Source organism: Dasypus novemcinctus, chromosome 3 (assembly GCF_030445035.2).
Source record: "Dasypus novemcinctus isolate mDasNov1 chromosome 3, mDasNov1.1.hap2, whole genome shotgun sequence".
NCBI classification, from domain to species: domain Eukaryota; kingdom Metazoa; phylum Chordata; class Mammalia; order Cingulata; family Dasypodidae; genus Dasypus; species Dasypus novemcinctus.
In genome coordinates, this window is record NC_080675.1 from 163204054 (window position 1) to 163228475 (window position 24422).

A 24422-nucleotide genomic window follows, 5' to 3' on the forward strand; every position below is an offset into this window, starting at 1 on the left:
ATGGGTCCATGGGAGTGCCACTCATGCCTCCAGCGAAATGGACGTGGGCCCTTTTTGTTGCAGCTTCCATTTGTTGTAAAAGGTCAGAACTGAAGGGCATCTCCGCTTACCTGGCTCTCGGGGACGCTGCTGACTTTCCCTTTCGTGGGTCTGATGAAATTGTAAACAAAGAGCAGCAACAGTGCCAGGGGGATCATGTACAGTTCAAAATTCCAGACGGTGACCAAAAATACCTGATTGAAGACAAAGGAGAACACAGGGCTGCTTGGTAAAAGAATTGGGGAATGCTCTTAAATCTCTACTCCTTTGCTTAAGGAGATTAAACCTGGAGCTCGCTCTCTCCGACTGCTTTTCAGAAGAGTTCCCAACAGGTTAACAGCCCTCCCCCCAACCCCAGATACACTCATAAACACAGTTAACAATAGAGAAGGTGTCCAGCCACACTTTGCAATAGATGGGAAACAGTAGCTTCATACGTGGGAAACCTGCTATGCTATGAACCCTACTCAGGTTTTTCCTCCTGGATTTAGTGTGCCAGAATTTAGGTAAAGCATTATGGAAAAATCTAAGGTTACAAAGAGGAAAGCCACAGGCCAAATTATGCCAGCAGGTGAGATTTATCTGACTTGGGCAGAGGATTTGTTTTTTTTTAAGAGGTACTGGGGATTGAACCCAGGACCTTGCACATGGGAAGCAGGCACTCAACTACTGAGCTACATCCACTCCCCATGGGCAGGGTATTTTTTACATTGCTTGCAAATATTTGAAAATCTAAACAGTTCAAATTAAAAAAAAAAAAAATTCTCTTAAAAAATCTTTCAAGTCTGGGACTGGATGACCACAGGAAAATGATTGAACTGTCTCCATCACAAACTATATGAGCTTACCCACCCAACTTCTGTGGTCTTCTGAATTCCTCCTGGCCTATTGTAGAAGGGAGAATGAGAGTTTAAAATGTGAATCCAAGTGCCTGGACTATGATGTCGCTATAGGCAAAATGCACACAAGACACAGGCTGGCCTTCCAACCAACACATAATAATTCAGAATGAGGCAGGAGTGACATTTTGGACAAATTACTTCAAACTTGAGCCTCTGTTTCTTCCCAACTTCCCAGGAAGTCGGGAAGATAAAATAGACAGTTTGTGGTTATCCCTTGTCACAGGTGCTCAAAATTTACTCTTTAACACATCAGTTTCTAAGAGGTAAATTACTACAGTTTAAATATAGAAACCTCCTTCCCCAAAGCAGTATTGTTTTACCTATTACTTAAAAACTTGTTTTAAAATTTTAAAGTTTTCTTTTTGTAGATATGATATATTCCTTGCTTCTTTCTGGTTGCTCTGATAAATGGAATTATTTTTTCCATTATAATTTTCTAATTGATTATTGCTTACATTTTAAAGTTAATAATTTGTATTTATTATTTTTAAGTTAGCAAATAGTATATTTTCTTACTGTTTCAAATCACTTTTCATTTCATTCTTTGGGGGTTTCTAATAATACTATCATATAATCCACAAATAAGGAAACACAAAGCCATTCCTTCTCTTAAACTAAAAAGTCAGCGTACTTTTTATCTTTTTAATATTTTCCAAATGCTCTTTTGTGTCTGCCCCAAATTTAATAAAAACATTTTAAAACAAGAATATTTTATCTATTTCTACAAGGGCTGATTCAATTATCACTATTTTAAAAATCGGGAATGGATGGTGGCTCACCAATTCTTTGGGTATCTTCTGAAATTATGGAGGTATGTTTTTCCTATGTTAGAACATCAATATGTTGTACTTTATTTATCATTTCCTAATATCAAGTGACCCTGTATTTCTGAGAGAAACCCTTTCTTACTGAGGTGTTATTGTCTTTGACTATACTGGGACATTTTATTTGGTAATACTTGAAGAAGACGTTTGGCTTACTCATGAGTTACATCTATCTTGCTTGCTTTCTGTGTTATTTTCAATACAGTACAAGGATAAGTCTAACATAACAGAGATTTAAAAGTCTACAGTTTCTTTCTCTACACCCCAGACATTATTTTTGTATTATATTACCAATTATTCCAATAATGCAAAAAGTGTTCAGACTAATTTAACAAATACCCATGCACATTCAACTCCAGGCATCAAGGACTACTAATGTACTGTCATGTTTCTTTCTGATTTACTTATTCTTCCTTTTTTTTTTAAAAAAAATAAAATACTTCTGAATGTTGTTTTCCATTGCCATCCTTCCTTATTTCATTTCTCCCCTTCCCAGAGGGAACCATGTCCTAAATCTGACATGAATTCTTTCCACCTCAAGACACCTTAGGTTTAGGAGAATCAACATAGGATATTAAAATTAGCATAAATGGAATCAAAATGTGAACATCATTCTACATTTTCTTAATATTGATGATGTACATATAGATCAAGTACATTCATTTTAACTGATATATGTTTTCCCCTTGAAATGAATATTCTGAAATTTATCCATTATACTGTTATTGATACAAATTTTGGCTGAATCGGTGGTTTTATTTTTTGTGTAATCAAACATTAGTCTTTATTTTTTTTAAAAGGATATCTTCAATTGTTTTAATCCTGATTTAGAAAAAATCTTTATATAGCTTTCAAGGACTTTTCCTTTACTTAAGGAAATTTGGTAATTGGGTTATTAACGGTCCTCATTTTTTAATTATTTATTTTAATTTTTTAAAAAGATATTTAGATTACACAAATGTTACATAAAAATACTTAGCTTTAGTATTTGTGTTTTTAATGTGCTGCTTAAGAAATCATATTCCATCCTGAGATAAAAAGCTGTTTCCTTGTGAGTGTGTATGTATGTCAGAGAGAGAACCTTATTTTATCCAAAATTTGATTTTTGTTTATAGTTCGAAACAAGCACCCAATTTGAACATTTTTCTTATAGACAGCCGACTTTTGCAACTTAATTCATGTGTTAATCCGAATTTTTCTCACTGATTTGCATTGCCACTTATATCACATACCAAGTTCCCACATGGATCAAGGCTCTGTTTCTGGACTCTCTATTTTCTTCCACTCATATGTTTTTCTATTTTACCAAAACCACATTTTTAAACTGTAATTCAGTATCCAGTTGATACCGAAGGGAGCATGTCTCCACTACTACATTTTCAGCATTGTCTTAGATTTTTTTTTTTTTTTTGGTCATTTGCTATTCCACATTGTTTTAGAATCAATTTGTAAAGTTCCATAAAACTACTGGTGGAGTTTTGCTAGGAGTTGCTTGAGTTTATATATCAATTTGATGAAAATTAATATTCTCATATTGATCTTCCAAATCATAAAGATTTTTTATTTTTCATATATTTGGCTTATTTTATTATTACCACCAAAATGACTTTGTATATCTTTTATCCATTTTTTCCTTAATAGCTTAGCATTTTGGGCACTACCAAGAATGGAACCATTTTTACATTTATACACTTTAATTGGTGACTGCTGGTTATGGGAATGCTGAGTTTTATATGTTGTTCCAGTTCTTTCTGAGCTCTCTTAGTGTAGTTCACAGAAGGTCACAAATGTTAAATTAAGAGGTCTAAATGTTAAATTGTAGGCCAAGAGTTTGCAGACTTTTCCTTAAAGGGACAAATAGTAAATACTTTAGGCATTCCTGGCTGTATGGAATATATTGCAACCACTGAACTCTGCCAATGTAATTGGAAAGAGCCAGAGAAAATATGTAAACAAATGGGTGGAACTGTGTTTCAATAAAACTTTATTTATAAAAGTCAGATGGCAAGTTAGATTTGACCCAAGGGCTACTGTTGCCAATCCCAAATGGAAGTAATGGAAGATTTTAATCTTGTAGATAGACATGATAAATCTAGGTTGCATTTTTATTGTGCTTTTCTACAGATTTACTTTGGCATAGTCATATAAAGGGTGGAGTTTTTTCTTCTTCTTTTACTGACAAGAAAGGCAGTTAAAATTTCCTAAGAAGGGACTGTTTACTGATCACTCATTTGCCATCTTGGAAATGAGCATGTACTTGGTTGAATTAACAAGAACTTTTTACATTGGTTTCTCTTCATTTAACCCTGGTGTTTATTGGAACAGCAATAGGGTAGCTTTGTTTTTCCTTTACCTAATACTTTTATTCTCAAATAAATGCATATGATTTCCCCCCAAAATTATGTCCTGGACTTGCAAGATAATTGGTCATACAGACTAAAAATTGTATGATTATTTCATGAGATAACCGTTTCAAATATCTAGATTTGTTATTTAGTGTAGCAAGTAGATTGATTTAATCAGCACACTGAAAGGAGTTTATGAGTGTGTGTGTGTATTTTGTATCTTGTTATTTTTTGTTGTTGTTACAAGGGTCACTCCAGAGTTTTTTCACCGAAAGTTATGCCCTTCGCCAGTACTTTTCAGATGAAACAGCTTCCATCCCCTTGAGTATTCACTTCAAGTTACTAGCCTCTGAAACAGACATGCCATAACCAAAAGAAGCCAACTAACCCTTCCTTTGTGCTTCCTAGGAAGTTGCTCTCTGTTTTGATTTTTAACACTGGGGTCAAGTAAGGTTAAAGTTTGAGTAGGTGACATGGGAAGCAGATATCGGGTTAATTTTGATGTTTTTCTTCCAAAATATGTTTCATTTTTACTTTAAGACTCAATCCTATTTATGAAATGAATTCTTTTTCTTAAAACCCAGAGTTTAGTTTTTGGGGCATAGGAATGAGTAACATCCTAGAAAGTAGGTTTTTCATTAGGTGGAACTTGATATATACATATGTTCTTCTCCTTAATTTCCTACCCTAGGAGAACATTTAATTTTGCTATTATGAGCTTAATGTATTTATATCATTGTAAGGCACTGCAAAGTAGAATGTCAGTTTCATATCACCTAGTTATGATAATCATATTAACTAGATCTCTAAATCTCTGTATTATGCTTTGCCATTTATGAAATATAAATATATATATTTTTAATCTATGAGTTTTGCATGGACAACTGTACCAGAATGTATACATTCAAATGAGGATCTTGGCTCCCATTTTCAATTTAAATACTATTTTCATGGACAATATGTAGGCAAACTCTCATCTCTATAATACTTTGTGGGTTTCTTAAATTAATTTTTAAAATTGCAGTGCTTTTGAAAGTTATTCAGAGATGTGGCTTCAAATACTTTGGCCATTTCCTAGTCTTGAATCCACTCTCAAAGGACAGAATGATAGAATCTTAAAGTAATTCCAAATAAGGAGATCTGAAAGTATTTGGGGGGGGGGGGGGGGTACCAGCGGTGTCCTTGGACTTGGTTCACTACATTGAAATGAGATATTTAATTGGTTGGTTAGTTAGCTAGGTATCAGTTACAGACCACTCCAAAATGAAACCTGGTGCACACAGCCTGCTTTTTCCTTTAAAAATCTGTGACGTAAGTGAGATAATAACCTTCTCATTTTACACCTAAAGAAACAAAAACGAGAACACTTTTCCAGATTATTCTGTGTCTGTGGCAACTCTGGCAATGTTCTTCAGTCAGGGCTAACTTGGAACCATGGCCTCCCCAAGGTATTTCCATCTTTAGAACTTCTAGAAAAGCACAAAGTCTCTAAACATCGCATTCCCTTATTTGAGGTTTATTACCTATGCATTTTTGCAGTATTTATTTTTATAAAAAGTATGTCAAACAAAGTCTTAAGCAGACAGTGAAGAATTATTTTTAGCTGAAGATCTGAGGTAATTTTTTTGCAGGGGGAGGTACACATCCTTTGCACCTGTGCATCTGTAACATGCAACATATCAGAGAAGCGTGAATGGAATGAGAAGTTTCTTTGGTGTCAGAGAAATGAGGCTTCAAACACTGGTACTAACATCTTATAGGTGGTTGTTCTGTTTTCTTTTTAAGTAGCATGCCATTGTAGTGATATACTATATTCACTTGTTGATAAATATTTAGGCTGTTGCCAGGTTTTTAGTTTTTGAGAATACAGCTGCTATGCAAAGAACGTTTGTGGACAAGTCTTCATTGTGGGACATATATTAAATATTAAGGAGTAGAAAGGATGGAAATTACTGTAGGTGCATGCCCAACTTTCAAAGAAACTGACATGGAGTTTTCTAAAGTGGTTGTACCATATTGTATTCTCACCAACAGTATTTAATTTTTTTTTTTTTTTTTTAATTTTTTTATTTTTTATTGACTTTGTAATAATATTACATTAAAAATATATATGTGAGGTCCCATTCAACCCCACCCCCCCCCCTCCCCCCCCCCCAACAACATTCGTTCCCATCATCATGACACATCCATTGGATTTGGTAAGTACATCTTTGGGCACCTCTGCACCTCATATACATTGGTTCACATCATGGCCCATACTCTCCTCTATTCCATCATGTAGGCCCTGTGAGGATTTACAATGTCCGGTGATTACCTCTGAAGCACCATCCAGGGCAGCTCTATGTCCCGAAGACGCCTCCACCTCTCATCTCTTCCTGCCTTTCCCCATACCCTTTGTCCATTATGTCCACTTTTCCCAATCCAATGCCACCTCTTCTATGTGGACACTGGATTGGTTGTGTCCATTGCACCTTTATGTCAAGAGGAGGCTCAGATTCCACCTGGATGCTGGATGCAATCCTCCCATTTTCAGTTGTAATCACTCTAGGCTCCATGGTGTGGTGGTTGTCCTTCTTCACCTCCATCTTAGCTGAGTGTGGTAAGTCCAATAAATCAGATTGTAGGTGCTGGAGTCTGTTGAGGCTCAGGATCTGGCTATCACATTGTCAGTCCAGAGATTCAAATCCCCTAAATATATCTTAAACCCCAACATTAACTGCACCTCCAGCACATTAGCATGAAAGTCTTATGAAGGGAGATCCCATCTGAGTCCAGATTCATCACACATAAACACCATTTCCAAAGAGGGGCCATCTGCCCTGGTAGTTAACCCCATCGGCCATGACCATAACTCCCATGGGTCTCTTTAGCCCTCAAAGGAACCGATATCTGGGGGTTGTATCTGCTTTATCTGTCTCTCTGACTCTGCTCAGTTGTGCATGAGGGCAAACCTTCTGCCAGCCTCCAGACTCTTTTTTAGAAACTCGTAGCCATATAAACTCATTTCTCCTTTCCATTTCCCCCTTACTTTAGGTCAAACAGCATTTTAAAGTCATGGTATTTTATGTAGACATGGATATTCTGCTGATCCGCATTGAACCTTCCGTATAAGGTCATTTTCCAGTTGCATCATCAGTTGGTAGTTGATAGTGGTCCCTCGTTGCCAGGGAGGCTCATCCCCGGGTGTCATGTCCCACGCTGGGGGGAAGGCATTGCATTTACATGCTGAGTTTGGCTTCGAGACTGGCCACATTTGAGTAACATGAAGGCTGACAGAAGGAAATTCCCAGGCACAAAGTTGCTCTAGGCCTTGTTATTATTTTGGGTTTATCAGCTCACAAGCATAGTCATTAGTATCAGGGGCTCACTGTTGAACCCTCACTCCCTCCCGGTCCCCACCACTGTACCTGGGAGACTGTCGCTGCTCCCCTAGGGACCACGACAGAGCACCACTGGCCGGGAACTCAGTACCCCCCCTACTGTGTCACCAACAGTATTTAAGAGCTTCATCTGCTCTACATCCTGGTGTAGGCCAGTCTCTTTATACTTGTAGTTATATTTGCCATTTGAAAAGAACAATAAAATCCCACTTATCCAATAGATGGACATTTAGAAACAACAAGCATTTAGAATATGGTTAAAGCATCTAATCTAAAAAACAAAGCAAAACTTTAAGAATAGGGAAATGAAAACAGGTAACAAATAGAAAAATCTCTAGCTTCATTTGTTAGAGAAATCATTGTACTATTTTATCTACTTTTCTCCATATTGTTCATAGGAAAACAAAGAAAATTAAAGTAAGAAAAAGAAACCTAAAAAAGGAAGCAAAGAAATAGGAAAATATAAAGTATGAAGTAGTGAATAAGGTTGACAAAGCAAGCTAGATTAATAGTAGGAAATTAAACATATGATAATCTGAATTTATTAAAATAGTTTTAACAAGTTTCTATACCTATTCAGAAGATAAATGTGTAAAATGTGCAGGGAGCAAATCTAAGTAACATATGAATTGGAAGACAAAAAGAAAAATTGTTGTGATTTGTAATTTAAATGATTTTCTACATCCAGTCTCCAAAAGGATATATTTACAATTTCCTATAACTAATAAGAGAACTCAGAAAGAACCAGACTGGACAACATATAAAAATCATGAACTAGCCCTTATATAACTATTTCATAAGCCAACACACACTCACACATTCTATATTCCTAATTATACCACAGTACTTGCAGACTCTGATGTAAGAAACAATCATCAACAGTTTATACTTTTCAGCATACTTTTCCCTCTTTTAGAAAGCCTTTTCCTTAACTGCCTGGGTATTTCCTCCTCTCTGTCCCTTACCTGCAGCCTGGAGGACTACACACTAACCCCACCTTTGTGTCACCACTTTACATCATGCACAACTACATTATTCATTTTCTCTTTAGCAATTATTTGTAAACACCTAACATAAACCACACTGATGTCATCACAAGAGGGAAAAAAACTAGAGTCCAGCCTTTCCAGAGCTCACACTGTATTTGAACATTGGGGGTAATGGATAAAACAAACAAGGAAGCTATACATCAGAGGGTAAAAATTGCTATGAAAAAAGGCCAATGGTAAAGGGCTGGGGTTGCAATTATAAATAGAGGGGTCAGGGAAAACCTCGTTGAGAGGGCAACATGTGAGCAAAGACCTAGGAAAAAGTATAGCTATTTAGGGGAAGACTGTTTTCAGGCAGGGGAACACCAAATACAAAGGTCCTGAAGTGAGAAGAAAGAAGACTAGAAAGAAAAAAGACTGGGAAAGGTACAGGAGTCAGTTAAAACTCCAGGTCCACAGCTGTAAGGTCTTTGCCATTTCTCTAAAGGAGGCGCCAAGCCGTTGGAGGGTTCTGGTCAGAAGAATGACATGCTCTAACATGTATTAGAAGATCATTCTGTGCACGATAGGAACACACCATAACGAAGGAAGGACCGAAGCACAGGTTTCACTTACAAAGCTATTGCAATGATCCAGGCTAGATTTAACTGTAGTTTAGAACCAGAGTGATGGCAGTGGAGTTAGTGAGAAATGGTTATGTTTTGACTGTTTAGCAAATAAAACCAACAGGATTTGCAGACAATTTGGATGAGGGCATATTAAAAACAGAGAAAGAAACATCAAGGGTGATTCCAAGATTCAGGGCTTAAACATTGGAAGAATGGATTTGTTCCCTAATAGAGTTAATAAAGGCTGTTGACAGAGCAGTTTTGGAGAGGGGAGTCTGAAGTGCCTATTAGTTGTCCACATGGAGAAATAAAGTAGACAGATAAACTGTATGGAGTACAGGTTGGAGAATAGTGTTCGGGACATAAATTTGGGAAATATCAGCATCTAGATGGTATTTAAAGGCATGAAATTAGATAATCTTAGCAGAAAAGCAATAGTAGAGAGAGAAATGGCCTATATGTGATCCCTGGGAAACTTCAAATTTAGAGGTTGAGAAAATTAGAAGGAATCAGTAAAGTAGACTGAGAAGAAGCCAGGGAGAAAGAGGATACAATAGAAGATTGTGGTATCTTGGAAAACAAAATATTTTAAGAGAAGGTTATCAATACATTGTTAAGTAAGATGAACACTGAGAATTGGTCGTTTGGGACTTGATGAAGAAGGTTTCAGTATAGTTATCAGGCAGAAATCAGGAGTGACTTTAAGAGAGAATGGGTAGAATTGTAGGCAGTGAATAGATATAGCTGTTTCAAAGAATTTATTATAAAGAACATAGAAATAGGGTAGTAGCTAGAAGGGAATGTAGAGATGATACAGGAGAGAGAGAGGAAAAAAATACTGATGCTATAAGAGGCAGAAGAAAGAACAGTTGAAGCAAGTCTTGAGTTGGTAGGTGGGGGTGAAATCCTGTGCAAAGGTGGAAGGTAGTCTTTAGATCGGGTTTTAAAAACTCAATCAGCACCTGAAAAGACTGTAGAGCCACTCAGTCAATTCAATTGGGACTCCACCTGGAACACAGATTTAGTCAATCTTCTACAAGACTGCCCTTCAGGCACCAGTTACCCGTTCAGGGTCTCAGGCCACTTGTACTTCTTACCAGATGGCTACAAATTTGGGGGTTCCCACTACCACCATTGGGTTTGATAATTTGTTAGAAAGACTCACAGAACTCAGTGAAAGCAGTGTACTTAAGATTATACTTTTATTTTATAAAATGTTATAAATAAGTAGAAGTCAAAAGAAGAAACACATAGGGCAATGGCCTGAGCGGGTCTCAAATTCAAGTTTCTGTGTCCTCTCCATAAGCATGATTCTCCCTCCTAGCACTACAGCTGTATATTTTCCCAATCATGGAAGCTCTTTGGAGCTTCAGGTGTTCAGAGTTCATATGTGGTCTCATTCCATTGGCATGATTGATAGAACAAATGTCCAAGTGCTGAGTTCAATCTGCAGCCTCTCTCCCTTCCAAGAGGTTAGGGAGCTGGGGCTGATATGACATGCCTCAAAGTCCCAAACCCTAATCAACTGCCGGTCTTTCTGTTAGGGACAGCCCCTACCCTAAAACTGCAGGGTGTGTTGGTCACTCCCTGTTGTCTTGTTAACATATAAACTATCAGAGAAGGTTCTGGGTCAGCCATGACAAAAGACACTCTTATCATAGGAAATTCCAAAGATTCAGAGATTGCTTCCCTAGGAACTAAGGACAAACATTAAAGACCAGTCAACTTTTTCTTTATACTGTAGGTAGCAACAAGGCCTGTTCATCCACAGTTACAGGAGGAAAAGCAAAGTGGTCCCAGATGATGGTAAGGGGACAATATGGTTGTGGTGGCTGGTTTGGGAGGGGCACTTGAGGAAATCAAGGTCATCATCTGAGAATGAGGGTGGGGACTTTCTCTATTGGATGTTTGAGGGCTGAAGAAAAGTTATGAAATACTGAAATAGTCTAGAACAGAAAAATAGAATGAATTATAGAAATGTAATAGCACTAATGTGTTTTTCTATACCATATTCACCTAAGGTTTTACTAATTGAGTATAATGAAGATAGAGTAGGAAACTATTTTAGTGTTGGACCATGGAATCTAAGCTGGATTATGGGCAAGGAATAGTGTAAAGGAGAATGAAATTTAAATACAATAGATGTATTAATTACGAAATTAAAAGCACCAAAAGAGAAAATTATCAAACTTTGTGATAATTCTGAAGAAATTATTCAGAATTCAGACCAGAGAGACAAAGATACAGAATTAAAACCTAGGTTAAGAGATGTGGAGGACAGAATGAGTAGGTTTAACATACATCTAATAGGTGTTCAGGGGAGGAGGAGGTAATGACAGAATACAGAATAGAGAAGGAGCACTACATGAAGATAAAATGACTGAGAATTTTCCAAAATTGTTGAAAGATATCAGTCCTCAGATCCAAGAAGCCCCAAGAATCCTTATTAGGATAGATAAAGAAGAATCCATGCCTTAAAACATCATAGCAGAATTGAAAAAACACTTGAGGTAAAGAGAACTTAAAAACAGCTAGAAAAAAAAGACAGGTCAACTACAAAGAAAAGACAATTTGAATGACTTGGTATCTCAAATACAACAGAGAATAAGAAGAGAGAAAAATAATTTAGCATATATATTCTCTCATTCCTTCAACTTAGAATCTTAAGCCTAGCACATTGTCTGTAAAGAAGATTGAAACAAAGACCGTCAAGAAGAAAAAAAAGAAAACAAAGTCAGGTGAGGTATTCATGAAAAGACTATCATCAAAGTAAACAAAAAGATGTACTTCAAATAGAAGGAAAATTCCCCCAGTATAAAGACTGAAATGCAAAATGAACGCTGAAAGTAACAGTAAATGTGTATGAAAATTAAATAAACATTGACTAAAAAATCACAGCTAAATCTAATTTGTGTACTATCAGACAATCTAGAACTAAAGTAGAGAACAGCCAAAGCCTATATAGATTGGGAGAGGCATGGTTTGATTTAAAACATTTGAAGATACCCTTATTGTTAAGACTGCATGTTACGTAGAAAGCTAAAACTTCAGCTTTTTTAATATGAATGAGTAGCTTTTATCTCAATCTTACTGCAAAAAAACAAAACAAAACAAAAAAGCAACTATGAAAGTAGATAAAAGTACATAAGAAAACAAACTCAGAACTGTCTTCTGAGAGCCATCAAGGCAGTCAGAATCTGAGAAGACAAGATCAAGGAGAGAAAACTATAAATACATTAAGGTGACATTTATAGCCTGCAGGGTAATTGTCATTTCACTGTACAGGATGTGGAGACTGAGCAGAAAGTGGAAATCTAGAGCTTCCTTCAGTCTTAATCTAGGGAGGTAATGGCAGTTTGATATTACTGATGAATTCCCAAAAGACATACTGATTTTGTTTGTAAACTGGTCTGCTCCTCTGGGCTTGTGATACCCTGTGATTGTTTCATTTTCAAAGGTTTCACTTCTACTTGATTCAGCCACATCAGTAGGATGTTGAGTTCCCACCTTGTGGGGAGGGACTCAGACAGAAAAGAACACAGCAGAATAGAGAGCTGAGTTTTCATGCTGGAGCCCTGGGGAGAGAGTCGAGCCATTCACTTGATAGTTTACAGCTATGTTTGTGGAGAAAGTGAGGAGCTGAGCCTGGAAAGAGACAAGTCTTATTCCAGCCTACAGCTGAGATCAGAAGAAGCTAGAACCATGAAGCCTTAGGAGGAAGAGGAAGGCTGAACCCTCACAGAGATTGGCAGCCATCTTAACTCCAACATGTGGCAACAGACTTTGGTGAGGGAGTAAGTTACTCTTCATGGCATTGTGATTGTAAGCTTCTACCCCAAATAGACACCCTTTATAAAAGCCAACAGACTTCTGGTACTTTGCATCAGCACCCCTTTGGCTAACTAATACAGGAGGCAAAACCTGGACTGCAGGATTAACTATGGTAGCCAAGATGTGATGGACAGAGATCCAGGAAAAAAGGAAAGAGCAGACCTGAAGCGTGACATTCAGCAGGCATTTCCCCTAGAAAATTTCGTAATTTCAAAGACACACATGGCTGTGATGAAAAATTGAGTGAATAAGCAGAAAGTGGCTGCTAAAAAGTTTTGGAGATCTCACAGAGTAGAGGGACAAGAATTGGAGTGGGGCAACTATTAAGGAAGAAGAGCCCTCGTAAACACTCCAAACTTTTATTGAGACTCCTGACAGGCAAAGCACTAGGCATAAGGGTAAACCAAAAATAGATCAATCCTCAAAATGCCTAAAATCCATACTCTAACTGCTTACTCTATGTTCTCTTTTGTGGAAGATAACATAATCAATATCCTCTAAAATGTTCTAATAAACCATGACCAGTATTCAACAAAAAATAATCAAGCATACCCACGAGTGAAAAACAATGACCAAAAGTCAAGAGAAAGACAATAGGAACAGAGGAGTGATTTATATATTACAGTTACTAGAGATGGATTTAAAAATAACAAGGATAAATATTTTTAAGAAAATGGATAAAAATAGAATATCAGTAGAGAACTGAGATGTAGCAAACTGAATCAAAAAGAACCTAGAATTTAAAAACAATAAGTGAAATTAAGTGCTTGATAAATGAACTGAATAGCATTTCAAATAGAACAAGAGAGAAGACTGGCAAGTTGGAGTAGAAATTAATTAGCAATTTGGAGTATTAGTAAAAATACCTATACTTAAGCACACAGATAAAAATGGTAGAAAAATATTGGGAAAAAATATATCAAAGGGATATATGGCACACTGTGAAAGGTCCAACTTATATGTAACTGGAGATCCAGAATGAGAAAGAAAAGAAAGTAGGGTAAAAGCTGTAAGTGGTACTGGATGAGAATTTTCCAAATTTAAAAAATGTGAAATCAAGATCTAATGAACCCTTAACAGGATGAATAGAAAGAAAACTATACAATACAGGCATTTCATAGTAAAACTGCATATAATTAATAACAAAAAAAAAAGGTATATTGCTTTCAAAAGAGCAACAATAAAACTAACAACAGAAAAGAAAACAGCCAGAAGACAATGTAAAAGTATTTGTATGAGGTATGTTTTAGCTGTTCCTTGAATATTTGGTAAAACTTGCCTCTAAATTTACCTGGGTTTTATGTTTTACCTTGTGAGCTGATTTTAAAATAATGATTCAATTATTTAATGGGTTTAGGATGATTCAAGTTCTGTTTCTTTTTCAGTCACTTTTGATACATTTTTCTAAAAGCTTTACACATTTCATATGTGTAGCATATTGAATCGGGTACCCGAGTATGGACATGTTCGTGGTCTTAGTTCGAATCCTCCTGAGTGTGGACCCATTGTAAATAAGATCTCCCCAAGATGTTACCTGAGTTAAGGTGTGGTTCAACTGAATCAGGTTGTTCTTTAATCTGGATTGCTGAGGGGTCCTTTATAAGCAGAGTGGAAGACAGATAGACTAAGATGCCAAGGAGAAAAACCAGAATATGGGAGTCAACAGAACCCAGATGAAAAAGAAGATGCTGCCATGTGATGGAAAAGCCAGGGATGCCCAAAGTTTGCTGGAGAGCCAGAAGATACTGACCCCAGGAGAAAGCAAGCCTTCAAGCCTCTAAAATTGTAAGCCAATGAATTCCTGTTATTAAGCCGTCCCATTGCATGGTACTTATTTTAGCAGCCAAAGAACTAAATCAATACTTTTCAACATTTTAAATATAAAATTGTTCAGAATATCCTCTTATATTTAATCTCTGCCTCATCTGAATTATCTCCAATTTTATTTCTTAATATGGCTTATTTGTGCCTTTAATTTTTTTTGAACACTGAAAACTCTTAGGCAAGAACAATCAGGTTTTTTTTTTTAAAGATTTATTAATTTATTTAATTCCCCCCCTCCCTCGGTTGTCTGTTCTCTGTGTCTATTTGCTGTGTCTTGTTACTTTGTCAGCTTCTGTTGTCCTCAGCGGCACAGGAAGTGTGGGCGGCGCCATTCCTGGGCAGGCTGCACTTTCTTTCGCGCTGGTCGGCTCTCCTTACGGGGGCACTCCTTGCACGTGGGGCTACCCTATGCGGGGAACACCCCTGCGTGGCACGGCACTCCAAGCGCATCAGCACTGCGCATGGGCCAGCTCCACACGGGTCAAGGGGGCCCGGGGTTTGAACCGCGGACCTCCCATGTGATAGATGGACGCCCTAACCACTGGGCCAAGTCCGTTTCCCGACAATCAGTTTTATTAGTCTTCCAAAAGCCCATTTTTGTTATTCCTTTTATTTTATGCTTGAATTTTGCTCTTATTTTTACTTACTTTCAATTCATTTACCTTCATTCTGCTGTTATACTTCTAGTCTTAATTTTAATAATTTTGAGCTGACTTCTTTTCAATATCAGTTTTGTCCAGTTTCTGTCGAACACAAATCAATTCTAGGTTTTATGGAAAGGCAAAAAGCCAAGTATAGTCAAGGCATTCTTGAATATGAAAAAAAGTTGGGAGAACTTTTCTAAAATTAAGTGAAGTTTGAGTGATATTGGTGCAGGTATAGTCGAGAAAGAAATATCTAAGCCCACCCGGGTGTGCAAACTTGATTTATGACTTTTTGTGAATCACAGATGATTCAGAAAAGGTAAAATATTAAATACTGGGGTTAACTGGATGCCCAGATCACAAACATGAAATCATGTTTGCTCATAAAATTGTTTGTAAAAGTAAAACATGAAATCATCTTACAGGTAGACAAACATTTAATAAAAAACACAAAATCACTAAAAAAAATTAAGAAACATCTTTTTGACTTGGGGTAAGAGAAGATTCCTTAAACATGACCAAAAAAAAAAAGCATGCAAACGAATAAATTTGAAATTAAATACATGAATTTTGTTCACCAAAAGATAATATAGTATGAAAAAAAAGGTCACCAAATCAAATATGCCTATTACAAAGAACTAGTTAGCTTGTATAAAATACTCCTACAAATGAATAAAAAGGTAGGAGAATAAAAGAAAATAGGCAAAGGCAGAACAAAGGATGACCCTAAAAGCCCTCAACCATATAAGTAATTAGTAAAATGCAAATTAAAAAAACATAGAGGTACCATTTCATAGACTAGATGGGCAAAATTTGGTATGTTAATATCAAGAGTTTTCTAAGATGCAGAGCAATTATAACTTTAATCTGCTGCTGGTGATTAATCTTGGGCAGTGTTTGGTATTAATTCATTAAGCAAAATGTGTCTATTGGCTAACCGAGCAATTCCACTCCTAGATATAAACTAATGTCTCAAGCTTTAGCATGTATGAGAAAGACCTGTTACTGGTTACTGGGCCATGGCCCCAAAGCTTCTGGTTCAGCAGGTTTGGGATGGGGCCTGAGATATCACATTTCTAAAAAGTTCCTAAGTGATGCTACTGCTGCTAATTCAGGCACCAAACTTTAGGGATGATTGCCCTACACCCTTCCCTAGTCCAGTAGATGATATGTTTAGCAGTATTTACAAGAGTACCTTTTAGGAAAAAACCTCTCAAACCCGGAACCAATCCAAATGTCCATTTAAAGAAGAATGGTTAAATAAAACAATTGCTTGTAAAATTAAACATGATACAGCAGTGACAGTGAGCCACATGGATGACCCTCAAAACAATAGTGAGTGGATTAATTCCTTTCATAAAATCTTCAAAACTGGACAAAATTGAACTTTATTGTTCAGAGATAAATAAAAAGATGACAAAACATTAATGGTTAGCAAGTGAATGACACTCAAGTTCAACACCACAATTACTTCTAGGGATGGGGGAAGAAGAAGGAGTCAATCAAGAAGAGGTATAGAAGGCACTTCTAAAATAATGGAAATTTTTCTATTTCTTAAGCTGGGTGGTAGGTAGACAGGTGATTAGCCATATTCTTTAAACTGTGTGCATATATGTTTTTATATTCCCTTACACATATGATATCTTTTACAATTAAAAAATTTAAGCAGATAAGGTACCACTAGAAACAATGGGCTTGATTTTTCACTGACTCAGGGATGCTTTCAAAAGCCATGAAACAGGGATCTCAAGCAGCCACCAGCATTGGTTAACAACTGCTATGAAGGAAAACCAGTATGGGGAGGAAAGCAGAAAAGGAGAACAGATGTCGGCACAATCTAATAAACACACACACACACTCTAAGCCATGACGGCTACAAATTTGCATGGCAATGATTTCCCACTCTGGTTTCCTCTTTTCTCTGTTGTCAGACAAGGGAAAAGGGCAATGGGAACTAGCCAGGGGGAAATGCAGGGCCTGCCTTTCTCATTTTAAACCTTTCATCGGGCTCACATGCATGTAGGCCCACTTGTCAGGTGTCCTGCAGGTGGGAAAGCCTTGACTGTGATTCCTTCTCTGGGCTGTAACGCTTGCCCGTTTAGGGACCCATGTAGCAACGAATGGGGGGGCCTTGTGACAGCCTTCGTCAGACACACCAATCCCTAGGTTCGGTTAGATCAAAATATGCCTTTAAATACACAATGACTACCCTGGAATACTTCACTCACCCTCCCTCCCTAAGTCTACTTCTGCACTGAGCTGAAGGTAACACAGTAACGCTCAGACCAAAATGGTAATAAGGTTTGTTTAAATGACCATGGAGTCAGAATTCTAACCCAGGCCTGCCACCTCATGGATAAAGCCTTGCAGATGTATTCCTTCACATTAGCTCCCAGAACCTGGCCCCCTTCAACTCTGTGGTCTACACCACTTCTACTCAAAAGGAAGTCCACAGACATGCAGCATAAGCAGCATGTGGGAGCTTTCACACGTCAGCAATCACGGCTCCAGCCCAGATCTAATGAACCAGAATCTGTATTTTAACCAAACCGCCAGCTGATTCAATTATATATTGAAATTTGAAAAAATTTATTACTCCCTAAATGCAATCATATCCATGTTAGGTGCCCCTGCACTAGCCATCTCGGCATTGGCTTTCAGCAGAAACCATTCTTCCTAATACTCCCATCTCCGCCTCATCTGAGACCTCTACCCCATACATATACAAACTCCTTTATAATTACAAAAAGTAAACAAAAAATATTCTATGGTCTAATAAGATTGTAGACACAGCATAAATGTCAGAGAATAAACCAATATTTTAAAAATCTCTTGTCAAGTTCTACTGCATGCTGCAGGGTTTTCCCACATTGACCTGAGAATGGGTATGATGCTTTTCCTGTATCATATATAATATATATTTCTTTTATATGTATATAATATATATATTAGTCTGTGAAACACTGCACATTTTACAACAGTTTAAAAACTGTTGGCCGCCACCAAAGGTTAAAAACTCAAATGCTCACCAGGATCCAGGACACAACGTAAAGAAGCATAGAAGGGGCCATGACGCAGTCAAATTGCATCTCTTCTCCATGGAGTCCACTCTCTACTCAGGTCTAGCCAATTGTTCTCGTGCAAAAATTAGAACAAACTACTGATTCATACAACAACTGGAAGAACTCAAAGACATTATGCTAAATTAAAAAGTCAGTCTCAAAGTTACATACTACACGATTCCTTTCTTTTTTTGCTTAAACTTTTAAATTTGAAATCATCTTAAACTTACAGGATAGTTGTAAAAATATAATAATACAAAACCCAGAGAAAACTCCAACACTGGTATCGCCCCTACCCCAGATACACCAATTTTAAGAATTTGCTACATTCACTGTATCATTCTGTATATGATTCCTTTTATTTATTTTATAACATTCATTCATTTTTTTGCATGCCATTTATACGTATTGATGTATATTTAGATTATTACATTTTTTAAAATCTCCCCCCCTTGTGGCTTGCTTGCTGTCTGCTCTCTGTGTCCATTCGCTGTGCGTTCTTCTGTGTTCGTATTTATTATTTTTATTTATCGCCCCCCCCTTGCAGCTTGCTTGTGGTCTGCTGTGCCCATTTGCTGTGCATTCTTCTGTGTTTTTACTTGTCTCCCTTTTTTTTTGCTGCGTCACCTTGCAGAGTCGGCTCTCCGTGGTACTGCCGCAGTGTGCAGGCGAGGCTCCCTTCACAAGAGGCCCTGGGACGCAAACCCAGGGCTTGCCATATGGTAGACGGGAGCCCAAGTGCTTGAGCCACAGCCACTTTCCTATTATTACATTTTTATTATTTTTTTTTATGTCATTCTTGAGCTTGGTAAAATTACAGCAATAGAGAACACATAAGTGATTGCCAGCGCTTAGAGTTAGGGGGAAGGATATGAATGCTAAGAGAAAAAAGGCATGAATTTCCTTGTGATGATGGAACAGTTTGGTATCTTTTTTTTTTTTTTTTTTTTTTTTGCCCTTGTTATTTTTATTTTTATTTTTTTTTTTAATTTTTTTATTTTTTATTGACTTTGTAATAATATTACATTAAAAATATATATGTGAGGTCCCATTCAACCCCACCCCCCCACCCCCCCTCTCCCCCCCCCCAACAACACTCGTTCCCATCATCATGACACATCCATTGGATTTGGTAAGTACATCTTTGGGCACCTCTGCACCTCATATACATTGGTTCACATCATGGCCCATACTCTCCTCTATTCCATCATGTAGGCCCTGTGAGGATTTACAATGTCCGGTGATTTGACTCTGGTATGTGATATATGGTAAAATTTCAAAGAACTATTCACCAACCACAACAACAAAATAGTACATGTAGAAAAGTGGTGAAATCCAAATCAGGTCTGTCTCTATGTTAATAATATTGTACCTACATCATTTTCTTGGTTTTGACAATGTATTATGGTTATAAGACATCATCAGGAGAAATTGGGTGAAGGGTAGATGGGAACTCTATTGTACTAGTTATACTATCATTGCAACTTCTAGTGATCTTTATTCTGTTTCAAAATCTTACAAGTTTAAATAGGGGAACTAATTCAATTATTCTGAAGTAGTCTGTCTGCACTCCAACACAACCAAACGAAAACAAACCAAACCAAAGCCCACAGTAAGCACAGGGGATCAAATGTGTCTCATTCTTTGAAAGCTACAATCCCTGGTTGACTATTTTAATACATTTCTAATTCATAAACTACTACTGATACCTTTCTCCATTTCCTATCCATTCACATCAGGGCCAAAGTAATCACCAAAAGCTTAGCTCCCATCATGGTACTCCCCTGGCTCAAAGTCTTTTATTACTTCCCACTCTATACAGAACAGAATCCCAGAATCTTAATTTTTCATTCAAACCCACATGTGAATATGGCCTGAATTGGGTTTACATTTCTCTCTCACTCTGATTCCTACCATATTTTCCTAAATGCCAGGCATATAAAGTTGCCAATCTTAAAACCTGTCTATGCTTTCTTCCTCAGTTCCTTATTTCCAAGTATTCCTCAGAATGATCTTTTCCTTCTTCATTGGTTTATCCAGTGGGAAGCAGCTGCTTTTTAACTTGGAGTTTCATAATATGTTGTAATTGGTAGTTCCTATAGGACATATATTTTGCCTGCTATCATTATTATTTTTGTTGACGTCTGTTTCCCCACCAGAATTGTTTTGCTCTTTAAAATCCTGAACCACACATAATTTCTTTTTGCATTTCTCATAAAACTTAGGATGCTGTCATATATGTAATCAATACTCAAACAATTGTTGAATTGGAACTGGAAGAAAAATGAACATTTAAATAACCAAATCCTATTTATTTTAACTCTCTGGGACCCAATGCTACAATTGGGTGATGTCACTCACCAGGCAGTTTGTTCAGTGCAGGGATCTACAGGGGAGGCCCAGACTGTGGATGTGGTAACACAAATGCAGAGTACTGAGCTCAAGATGCTCCAGGAGGACATGGATTGCAAATGACCCCCGACGCATCTCCCAGCTAGACATTTGCACATGCCTTGGAAAGGGGAAGTTTGTGGCAATTTTTTTGCATTCCATATTCTACATTAATGCCCAGAAAAGTCAGATACATGCCAGGTTCTAAATCAACTAAAACTGCTAAATTAATAAATCAGTTCAACCATTCAATCAACATTTGAACATTTGCTATTTATGAAGTACTGTGCTACTATACACTAGAGTTTTTAAAAAATTAGTTTCTATTATCCAGCAGTTACAAGTATAAAATTTCCCTCTCTTCCCTACTACTGTCTCTCTCCTTTCTCTTCTCTCACTCTCTCTGTCTTACATAGGAAGCTAAATTTGAACTGCCCATCAAGCTTTATGTAAATGTAGTCATTTGTAAAAATATCAGGGTACATCATTATAGATGGCCCAGTAGCAATCAGAAGAACATTTTTAATGAATAAAATTGACTAAGACTTTATTTACTGAGTTTCAGTATGGAGCCAAAATCTTTTAACACTTCTACTGTACTTTATACTTTAGTGTTATTTTCAAAAGTTCTAAGGCAATTAAAGTGGTCTAACATTAAGCATGTAGTTAATGGGTGCTTAGGACATACATCAATTAAATCTAAATCCTGGCTCCGCTGATTACTACCAGTGTAATGTTGGAAACATTACTTAACACTTTTTCATCTGTAAAATGTGAATAGGGATGTCTGACTCAAGGATTGCCGAGAAAATTAAATGTACTGATGAATATAAGGGCCTAACACCCACTAAGAACTCAATGAATGAGAGCTATCACCATTCATATCTTTAGAAAGTAAATGAATGATTGCATCCAAATCAAAGGACAGTGATAATAGTCACGAAGAAAACTACCTGGAAGATAAAGGTTGTTCAGTTACTACTTCACTAAATATTTCTGTAGAAAAGCACTTAGACCATTCATTAGTTCAATGAGAAAACATTTACACAGTTGTGATGGCCCAAAGTTAAACAGTAGTGGAACTTAGAGAAATAAGACAGCAGAGGTAAAAGAAATAAAAGTGGCAAAAAGAAAATTTAAAAAGTAAGAAAACAAAGGCTTTATATATCTGGAGTAGTAAAACATCTGATGTGGCTGGGTCGTGGGTAATGGCTGGAGATGGAGTTAAACAAGTAGGTGAGAATTAGTTCATGAAAAGACCTGCATGCCATGGTAGTAAGTTGTGTATCAGATCTTAGATTAAATGTAAGTCATTTAAGGATTTTTAAAGACAAATGATAGGATCAGATTTCTGAACTGGTAATTCTGTAGCAAAGTACCCTTATATATGAGAATAGATATGGAAATGGGAAACAGAAAAATTTAGAAAGAGAAAGCAAGAGTCCAGGAGAATCGGCAAGATTGCTTAAGCCTGGGACACTAAAGGATGTTTCATAGAGAATATAGGTATTTATTGGTTCTTAAAACATGATTGGGATTTTGATAAACTGTGTGAAATCACACAGGAAAGCATCATGGATTTCTTGCCCAGTTACACTCATCTACTCATCAGGAATTACGTCTAAGTCCTGAGAAACCCTCCAAGTCACTCCCTTTCCACTTTCGGTCGGTCTCTAGAACTAACTCAGCCGTTATTCTCCCCACTGGGGTTCTCAGACCTAAGATCTCCTGTGAGGACTATCAGATGGTTTCCTCCTAGACGTCCTGCCCTTCAGCCATATGCAGCCAGGGGAAAAGCTGGCTGAGCAAACTAAATACCAAAAGTCTTTGAAGTTGCCAATAACATGTGCCTTCTGTATATTTCCAACAGAAGTCCGCCCAGCCACTTTCAGGTTGACATGTCTATGGCAGACAACTCTTCCCTCTTCCCAAATGGATACCTTTCACCAAATCACACTTCGTAAGCAAGAGACCAGAGATTGCTTCAGAAATCCTTATCCAGAAAGCAATGTGGATATGGGAGACAGTAATGAAGAGCCTAGTAGGCAGAAGATGGCCCTCAAGGATGTCCTGGATCCTGTCAATATTAGTTTATATTGCAAAGAGGAATTAAGCTTGCATATAGAATTTAAATTGCTAATCAAATAACCTTAAAAACAGGAAGATTTTCCTGGACTACGTGGGTAGATCCTGTGTAATTACAAGGATTCTTGAAAGGGGACGAGGAAGGCAGAATAGAGTCAGAGAAAAAGATGTGAGGATGGAAGTAAGATCAGAGTGATGTGATATAAGAAGGACCCAACCCACTGTTGCTGGTTCTGAAGACAGAGAAAGGACCAAGACCCAAGGAAGTCAGGAAAGGCAAGGGAATGGATCCTCCTCTACAACCTTCAGAAAGGAACAAAGTCTTGCTGACACTTGGCTTTTTAGCCCAGTGAGACCCATCTCAGACTTGTGTCCTAAAAAACTGTAAGATGATAAATTTGCATTGTGTTAAGCCACTGAACTGGCAGGAATTTGTTACAGAAGCAATAGAAACTTAATACAGTAGTATAATGTAAAAGAGGTGAACACATCTAGAAAATTTGTGAAAAGCTATCTATCTAGGCTGACCAGAACACCAATTAAGCATGTTTGGAAGGGACCAGTATATGTAGGAGAAGGCTGGTTCTTTCTGGTGCAGTCCCCAGAAAATGGACACCCATCATGGCAGAAAGAGCTGGCCAAACCCAGCAGTACCAGGAGCTGAACTGAAATGAACTGAAATGTCCTTTCCTTTTCTGGCCTTTCCTTTTCTCACCTGCCCTCTACTATTTTCACCTGTGCCTCGAGGTCATGTGCAGTTTGCCACCATATACAGAAACTTTACCGATTCAACATTCATTTTCCCTAAGATTCATAGCATTGACATGTACCATTTCTGGCAATTTTTAGCACTGTCTTTTGGTGATGTCACTCGGACATAAGAATGACCTGAGTGGATTCATTGTGGAAGGAGGGTAGAGAGCACACCGGTGTCTTGTCTTTTAGAGAAAAACCTCCAACATTAATTCTAGTTTTGTTTAAGTATGACCCCACCTGGTAGCTTACTCTTGATGATATTGCAGAGAGACACCTGGATTACGTGTTTCACTTTTATTATCCTCTAGGACTGTTTAAGTAAACCATGTGTATAATGATCAAACCACCAATTTAACAATAACACAATGTTGCATATTTCTATGAAGAATATAGCTAACTCCATTCTGAATTTAAGGAAGTCTATACATAAAAAGCCCATCTAATCTTTATGTTAAATATTCATTTGAGTCTTTTATGCTGTATTCTTCTAAACATGGCATTTTCATTGACTTTTATTTTTCCCTATTGGACATATGAAAGAATTTTTTAAAAAACAGAAAATTGCTTCAGACCTCTATTTATGCATATATTTCTCATTAAATATGCAATATTTTCTGCTTTTAAATGTAAAGGATTTATTACGTCCCAATCACTTTAAAGTCTGCATCATGCTACTTGCCATCCTTTACAGTTTTTGAAGATTTTATACAAATGGAAAAAAGTCAGTCATCAATGGCACAAT

The 24422-nt window shown here is 37.2% G+C and overlaps 1 protein-coding gene across 5 annotated transcripts in view; it reads right to left on the bottom strand.

Annotated features, from left to right (window-relative positions):
• Positions 1 to 24422, bottom strand: part of MCTP2 (multiple C2 and transmembrane domain containing 2) — a 258051-nt gene that overhangs the window by 36078 nt on the left and 197551 nt on the right. For all 5 annotated transcript variants that reach the window (XM_071214337.1, XM_058294644.2, XM_071214338.1 and 2 more), the window contains one exon: positions 111 to 233. In XM_071214337.1, the coding sequence (XP_071070438.1) occupies positions 111 to 233 (123 nt within the window). The remainder of the gene's footprint in view (positions 1 to 110; positions 234 to 24422) is intronic.